The 8,906-nt window shown below is 30.1% G+C and overlaps 1 protein-coding gene and 1 long non-coding RNA gene across 3 annotated transcripts in view; one reads left to right on the forward strand and one right to left on the reverse strand.

Annotated features, from left to right (window-relative positions):
* The first annotated feature begins 1,391 nt into the window (after positions 1 to 1,391).
* On the forward strand, positions 1,392 to 4,893 carry LOC105852614 (uncharacterized). Its single transcript, XR_001144503.3, has 3 exons — positions 1,392 to 2,115; positions 2,410 to 2,537; positions 3,668 to 4,893. It is a non-coding gene; the product is annotated as an uncharacterized lncRNA (long non-coding RNA).
* Positions 4,894 to 5,153: 260 nt separating this feature from the next.
* LOC101499838 (uncharacterized) overlaps positions 5,154 to 8,906 on the reverse strand; it is an 8,372-nt gene continuing 4,619 nt past the window's right edge. For both annotated transcript variants that reach the window (XM_027337080.2, XM_004510930.4), the window contains 5 exons: positions 8,221 to 8,279; positions 7,836 to 7,903; positions 6,540 to 6,623; positions 6,394 to 6,458; positions 5,154 to 5,658 (listed from right to left, as the gene is read on the reverse strand). In XM_027337080.2, the coding sequence (XP_027192881.1) occupies positions 5,558 to 5,658; positions 6,394 to 6,458; positions 6,540 to 6,623; positions 7,836 to 7,903; positions 8,221 to 8,279 (377 nt within the window). In that variant the 3' untranslated portion in view covers positions 5,154 to 5,557. The remainder of the gene's footprint in view (positions 5,659 to 6,393; positions 6,459 to 6,539; positions 6,624 to 7,835; positions 7,904 to 8,220; positions 8,280 to 8,906) is intronic.

An 8,906-nucleotide genomic window follows, 5' to 3' on the forward strand; every position in this document is an offset into this window, starting at 1 on the left:
AGCTTTTAGTTCTACGACATTATCATAATTAATATCTGGTTATTTTGTTTTTAACCATTTTTTTATATTAAAAATTTAGTAACATAAAGATTCTAATCTTGATAATTTAAAATTTAATTAAAAAGTAAATAAAATCTGATAAAAATTATTATTAATTATGTTTTGAATTTGAATTATTTTAAATAATTTATCTTTAGTTTATTAATCACTTGAATTGAATTATGACAACATTGTTTAATCTATTGGCACTAAGTGTAGCTTGTAACATTTAAAAAGTTGAATTTTTTAAATAGATTTTTTAATTAAAAAATATTATATTTATTTGCAATTTTGATTTCTTTATTTCACTCACGCATATAATTAGTCCTGTTATTTTAAATTTATTTAGTTTTATTATATCTCTCTTAAATTATTGAACTATAAAATAATGGTGTGATATATTTTAACTTTTAAGCGAAACAATTATTAACACTTATGATATGATATTTTAATGCTACAAATGATTTAAGTGTATTCGTAAGATTTAGTTCAATTAATACAAATATTGATATTTTTAGGTTGAATGTCATATATCAAATTTGTACCGAAGACCTTACAATTATGTATAATTTTTTTTACCATTTCACCTTAAAAAAATAATTTAAGTGTTAATGTTTTAGTGATTTTTTTATTTGCAAGAAAAAATAATATAAGTTTAACAATGAAAACATATAATAATTACTAAGAAACACACATTCATACTTAATTAAGTTTGAAAATTCAATATAAAAAAGATTGAACAAAAGATCAATTATTGAAATTCAAAAATAAAAAATAAAAATAAAAAAACACACAATCACAATCACAACAAACTTATAAACTCTCCGTTCTCCTAACTCCGTTCAAAAGATCATGATTATTAATACAAATTCCAATTTATCTCTAAAATGGATAGGATTTTCAATACATTAAGTTATTTCAACCTTTGTGACGATCTTTGTTGATGTGAAAATTTTGTTTCAACATTAGATTCTATATGTCATGATTGCTTGAGTAGGTCCTCATAGATCCAAAATTTGAAGTTTTAGATTACGTACAAAATTTACAATTTCATACAAAAGAGTCTATTATAATAATATAACAAAGAAAAATATAATATGAAATGAGTGATTACTTACTAGTAGTTGTGTCACGATTGATTTCAATATCTAAAAACCCATGATTCTAGAATGTTGAAGTAGTTTTCATATGTGGTATGATAATCAACGAATTTCTTTTGAGGAAATGGATCCATTAAAACATTAATGACAAAAATATCATGTCCATAATACTTAATGATAATGAGATAATTAACATGAACTCTATAATTTTATCCAAGCAACAACCAACTTTAACATGGAGTTTTATTAGGTCAAAATGTTGTATGAACTGGTTTTGTTTGTTATGGCTTCATCATCACATTGAAAGACAACTTCACTTGCATATGTTCTATCTTGAATGTGTGGATCACTACATCCTTATCCGATGAGTGTTCAACCATGAAAAGTGACACATCCTCCAAAAGCATCATCAATGAGGGACCATTGAAGGACTTTTGTGGTGCATCCAATTTTTTATGTGTATAAGCTGAGAAAGACTATTTATATTTTTTCTTGTAATTGAGATGAGAGAGTAAAGTTTATTTTTTATTTATTTAAAATTTAAATAATTTAATTGTTATTACCTTTAATCTATAAAAAAAATTGGCAAGTTAGTAGAAAGAGCGTTGATTCATCTGACACACTCAATACGAGAAAAAATAGTGAATAAAATCCTTGTAAGAAATGGTAACACCGTGGGTATTGAAGGATGGCTCACTATGTCTCTGTGTCCCAAATTTTTCACAAAGGTTCCTTGATTACACTACATGGGGACAAACCATCATTACTAGAAGTGGCCTAATGTCACCATATTCTTTCTGGCTTTGGACATCTTTTGCTACCTACAACACTGTTCATGAATTCATGGTACGTGTTAGCCACACTACACTAGCAACTGTTTGTGAAGCTCTCCAAATGTTCACTTGGTCTTCGGAGGATGACTTTTTAGGACGGTGGCATTTAGCATGAGCAAGTGGTACAATTTTCACTCCAACCGGTAATTTTTTTAAATTATGTAGTATACAATAAATTTCACTTAATAATTTGAAATCACAATCATGAACTCCGATCTCATCTTATCATATTATAGTTAGAACACAAAAAACACAGCACAATCTACTTTTATGTGACTCTTTTAGATTTTCAAATTGCTACAAATGTCGAATTAATTAAATATTGTGTAACTATATTATAATTATAAATAGTACGACTTTACATTAATAAATTTTAATTCTTTGTTATTTGCGTATGTATATAGACACTGCATAGTAATTTTACACGTATGTTACAGAAAACAACTTCGACAACCTTGTTCAAGACACGACTGTGAAAAAATTATTTGTTTAGTCATCACCAAGGAGTGACATCAAGATGCGCCAAAATTGGATTGGGTTGACAACAATTTTGTTCTTTGAATTGGTAAAATTCGTTTTAAGTTTTTCATAAAATATATTTAATTTTTGTGTATCAATTATCATGAATTTGTAGTTTTGTTCTCTTGAATAAAATTAAATTTATCATTATTTTTTAATTGCGCGCCCTCTCTTTCTAATTATTAAATTTTGGTTCAGTATTTTTAAAACAAATTTTAAAAGGTTAATATTGTGAAGAAAAAAAATCTAATAGTTACAACAATGTTATTAAACCATAAAATGTTTGAAACACAAATGAGAGATCAACTTAATAGTAAAAAGATTAAATAAGACCTGCTAAATTATTTGAAGACCAACAAAAGACCTAACAAATACTAACAAAAAACCAACTTAACAATTAAAAACTAAAATAAGACTTAACAGATACTTGAAAGATCAACAAACCGATTTAATAGTTAAAAAGTTATATATAACTTAACAATTATTTGGAGGACGGACAAAAATTGACTTAATATTTAAAAGATTAAATAAGATTTAACAAAAATATAGAAGACAAACGAAATATCAACTTAATAGTTAAAGGTAAAATAATACTTAATAAGTTATTCTAAAACCAACAAACCACCAATTTAATACATCAAATTTCTTTGATTCAAATTTACTTATATTTAACATTAGAGTGAACCCTTCAAAGACTAACAAAATATGAACTTAACACTTAATTTTATATTTTCATTAGATATTATAAATTAATTCATATTTATCCAACAAAATGAGAGAGTTATTTTTAATTTGATAATCTATTACATATTTTTAATTTGGGAGAGATATTTTTAATTTGGCAGTTTCATTTAAATCACAACAAAATTCAAAATTTTGATACATACATACATATAGTTTAAAGTTCATTTTGCATACTAATATAAAACATAAACCCACTATACCAAATATAAAAAAATAAAATAAAAAATAAAACAAACATTATAATAATAAAAAAAATTGATGTCTTTTTGTTTTCTAACATTGCCACAAAAAGTCATATATAAGATTCCTTTCTCTCCTCTCAACCGTCCACTTATTTTATTATTAAATCAATGACTATATAACTTCCACTTTATTGGGAAAATCTTTTACTTCTGCGTACTAAATGCTACCATTTATGACACGTTGTGACAGAGCAAAATGTGTTAATGGAGAAGCAAAATGTTTAAGATGTGCTCAACTGGCCTATAGTATACTAGCAAACCTCAAGCAACTTAGAGGATTCCTTGGTTTAACCAGGTATTAGAGCTTTTAAAAAAAGATGCATTCATATGGTCAAACTCAGCCAGTGGCATTCAACAAGCTGTCACATCAGCACCGGTACTAGAATTCCCTAACTTCAAGGAAACTTTTGTCAAGTTTGTCTAAGCAAGCAAAGGCATTGAACACACTACATGCAGGATTATTACAGCCACTGCCCATTCCTCAACAAGTCTGCGAAGACATTGCAATGGACTTCATTACTAGGCTACCTACTGTCATAATGGTAGTAGTGGACAGACCCTCAAAATATGGTCATTTTTTTGCTCTCAAAATTGATTATACTAGTAAATCAGTGTCTAAAGTTTTCGTGAATAACATTATGAAGCTGCATGGCATTCCAAAAATCCATAGTTTTAGACACAAAAAATGTATTTACCAACAAGTCTTGGCAACATTTGTTCCAATTACATGGCACCACTCTTGCTATGAGCTCTGCAGCAACACAAACCCACCTCATTTGCAGGAACAACGGCCAGAGATGTGTTCCTTGATCAACTCAAACACCACTTATCAAGAGCTCAGCAGATTATGAAAAGTCAGACAAATAAGCACATGAGGGACCTTACACTACAAATAGGGGACAATGTGCTTGTTAAACTACAGACCTGTCGCAAAAACTTTGTAGCCCTCAAGGAAAACCAGAGGTTTGGTATGAGGTACGTCAGACCCTTTCTTGTCATTGCAAAAATTGGTGCAGTTTCTTACAAGTTGCAACTGTCTAAGTCGGTCAACGGTCAAAACATACCAGTATTCCATATTTCTCAATTCAAACCAATCAACGGAGCTGAGAGTACTCCTTATATGCCTTTGCCTTTACTCACATCTGAGATTGGTCCAATACTTCTCTCTCAGAAACAATCCTTGACAGTAGGACTGTACAAAAAGGGACTTAATGTATTTCTTAAGTATTGGTTAAATGGGTGGACTGTGACATTTCTGAGGCCACTTGGGAGGACACAAAGGACATTCCCTATTAAGCTTGGTTACAATATTCTACAAGTTAGTTGCACACATGTTTGTATTAGGTGAGTAACAGTTCAGTTTGATTGATCTGTCAAGGAATATTTAATTTTATCTTTCTCAATAGTGCAAGAATTCAAAAATAAAGAGATAATGACCAATTAAATTTTAAAAGAAGTTTAAAATGAAAGCATGTGCTTGGCAATTTTAGAAGGTAAACCAGCAAAGGACTAACCTTGTCATTTAAAAATATATAAAAGATATTTTATATGTAAAAAAATACAAATGACTCGTTTGAAACATTAAATTAATCTAAAAGACCTCTAATACAATTTTGCCCAATATCATTGGTGTATTATCAAGCAATAAAGTGTTGAAGAGGGAATTATAATACAAGTTTCCAAATAACCATAGAGCATTTTTTATCATCGATTTTAATCCCTAATAAATGGGTAACTGTACTATATGTTATGACGAGTCTAGAACCACAAGGTTCTGCTTTACAAATTTGATTAGCTTCCATAAAAAGGCAATATTGTTTATACAAACTGTACAGAATACAAGCTCCTAAGCATCCTTCTGCCTAATATATTAACCAATTATATCGTGCATAATTTCGAAGGGCTCGACAGGGTATACAAACTTCTGTCTCAAGCATTCATGGTCTCACCATATTCATCTGTATTTTAGGCATCTACTTGCATTGGTCACTTGCTCCCAGCACTGCTTAACCTTTTTCTGTCTTGCCCAGCTTTGGTTTCAAGATATACTGTTCAGGTATAGCAATGAATCAGTTAAAGATCAGGGAAACATCCCCTCAAGAAACTCATCTATGTTATCATCGTCGTCATCATTATCATCATCAATTTTATGATCACTGGCTGAAATTGAAGCCCTCTTTCCTGTAAATACATGTTAAATCAAATTTAAGCTCATAGCAGACAATCAAATGTTAACTGATAAAAGTTAACTATTTAAGAAGCAAACAGAGCAGGCAAAATTATCATCATGCTTAAAAGTTGAATCCATAAGTTCACCAGCTTCACCAATCAAATTAGAAATAGTTAAAATATATTTGCTTAACTCTGAGCCATTGTTGGTACATAAAACATTTCTCACAGTATTGGTATACAAGGTTTCATTCACATCATTGTAGGTAAGACTTTTCATTTACAGTGAAGGGTTTTCTTTTCTAACTAACCCACGGCTCATTAGACAATATCTTGAGTAACAGAATTAACCATAGCAAGTTAGCAACCATTACAAAGAGGCCAATACAACAACAAAAGACAAAGCCAATATGCTTCTAAAGAAGCAACAACAATCTCATAAACAAGAGTCAATTGCAATACGATTTATGAGAATCAGTATTAATCATTCTGAACCCAGGCTTTCCTAGTTCTTATTACAAAAAGAAATGACATGCACTGTGTTGAATGAATTAATAGTTACTGCAACAAGCACAAAAAATTGATGCTTTATTATTAATGCTTTGAATTTTATATTTTCATGAAAAAAGGTTAAATTGCTAAAATAACCAGGTCTATCTTGCAACATAAACAAATGATGAACCGAAAAGGTTTTCACATCGTGATGTAAAATAGTCATCAACTTGTAAAAATATGGCAACTTCAAACCTTTCCGCCTTCTCTCTTCGCTTCCTTCGACCTCATCTTGATCATCATTACTCTTTGAACGACTCCTACAATTTAAAGGATTCAATCTCCATAGTTTCAGTAATAAGTGAAAAATAAGAAGGGGTTGGGGGCAGCAATGTTCTCACCTCTTTCTTCTATCTTGCTCCTGTTGTCTTTTTTCTAATTGCTCCTTCTCTTTCTGCCTTTTGTAGTTAAGTTTCCCTGCACATCTTTTAAATAATAACCAAGAAAAAAATGAGGGCAAAATTTGATTTTCTGTACAACCTTAAATTTAAAATAAATAAACAAAAAACATGAAACCCTTGGACATTTTCAACCAGAGATGAATAACCTCCAATTGTAAAAAGGATTCTTTAAAATAATCTTTAAATGAAAACATAAATAGCAGGCAATTTACAAATGTACATCCTGCACGTCAGTTATATTGGTAATTTATTGTAAATTCAAATTGAAGACAATTACTATTGCAAAAAATAGTTTCCAGAGAAGCAGTTTTATGTTTGGTAGTGTTAGGCCAACTGCTTGAGTGAAATTACTTTTTGTCCAGATATTGTGGATAGAAAGAAATGATTTCAAATTACAAAAAATAGTATATGGAAATGGATTGTTTTTCAATAAATAAAGATAAGATAACAAAATAACTTGTAATATCCTTGAGGTAACTACATCAACGAGTTCAAAATCAATTTAACTAATACAAGAAATCTTACACTGATTCTAGATCAGATCCCTTGGACTTGCATTATCATATTATTATCCATGTTGATTGAATATTAGAAGGTAATTTAAGAAGCCAAGGAGAGATTAAGGGTCTGTTTGGGAGGAGGATTTTGGAGGGCTAAGTCTAAATTTTAATATATATTAGAGATTTTTTAAAAATTAAAAGAATAACATGATATATGATACTATGATAATATAGCATTTCACTCACACTTCATTTATTCTTAGAAACATTTTATAACTTGCTTAATTTAAAATAAAAAATTAAACCCTCCCTTTGCCAACTTTTAATGGAACCTTACAGCAGAAATGTTTTAACAATATATCATTTCCAAAGGCCAGTAATTACTGACATTTCCCAAGTGATGTAATCAACATACCATGCAATAAATAAAATATTGGCATGGGCATTGCAATTTGCAAAGAAAACCCTTAAATTAAATGTGTTAAAACTTCATAAACAAGTCACATACGATAACCAGAAGAGGAGTAGAGGAGTAGAGGACCAATAAAAGCTAGAGTAAATTTTTAGTATGGAAGAAAAGGATTTGGCTCTTTTAAAGTAAGTAGAGTAAAGTGAGGAAATGAAAGGTTGATATTTCAAAACACCCATGATATTAGTCAGTTAACTAGAGGAGCTTGATTTGGAAGAAAACAATGGCATTGGTGAACAAAACCAGCATTGTTTCATGCTAACTCACCTCTCACATGCTACCAATTTAACTAGAGCTTGTTTGTTCTCTCCAGCTTCAAAATAACAAAAGTTCACCTGTAATATGAAGCAAATAGAATAAAGGAGTGGAAACATGTAATGAGATATCCACAAACTCAATTGATGAATATAGTAACAAAGATAGATTTTTCCTATTATCATATTTAAATGAAACACTGGAGCTAAACATAAACATACGCTTCCTAAGAAATAGCATAATCATTCCTAAAACAAGACAAACAACAACGATGCCCTTGCCTACTAAATATGGACAGCATAACCAGTCCTAATGTTTTCTTCTTTTGATTGGGTTATATCTTCAATATGTCTCCCTCTCTAGCACACTAGTCGAATAAACTGGCCTCATAGCTTACCTCATAGCTTGCCAGTCCATCTTTCTCATTGCAATGCTTGTTACCACATATAAATTGGCCTGCAAAATTAGGTAACACATTAATTTTAAAATTGAATAGGTACTAAATCATATGACTAATTAAAAGCATCTACTTACTTTTGTAACACTGCAGACAGAATATAACAATATAATGAAAAATATAGGACTCTAGCTGGTGCAAGCATGATCTACAGCAAAAGTCTATTTTTTTGTCTTTAACCCTCCAATTTCAAGGGGAAATGGGTCTTGGTAATTCGAAGTTCGGTCGAGAGGTAAGTAAAATCTAGTCAAGGATTGTTTTATCCGGGGTTCGAACTCAGGTTCACCTGAATGATTCGCTCTTCACTGAAGTTCGCTGACCAATTGAGTCCAATCACTTGGTTAACAAAAGTCTATATGTCCTCCCAGAGTTAAGTTTTAAAATGTTTGTATACAATGTTTGTGAAGAAGTTTAAAAATTGGAATTAAAAATATGGTGTACAAGTCCCACGGTTATAAGTATCTTGGGTGACCATCATATCAAATTAAAAGGAAATAGAAGATGTAAATCATGGGATTCATGTGGATGGATGATAAAAATTACTAAGTAATGCTTCTAGTGTAATTTATGATAGAAGAAACTATTTGTAAATTTCGTAGGACCGACATGAATTTCAACCAATAGAC

This window comes from Cicer arietinum, chromosome 7, assembly GCF_000331145.2.
Source record: "Cicer arietinum cultivar CDC Frontier isolate Library 1 chromosome 7, Cicar.CDCFrontier_v2.0, whole genome shotgun sequence".
NCBI lineage: Eukaryota > Viridiplantae > Streptophyta > Magnoliopsida > Fabales > Fabaceae > Cicer > Cicer arietinum.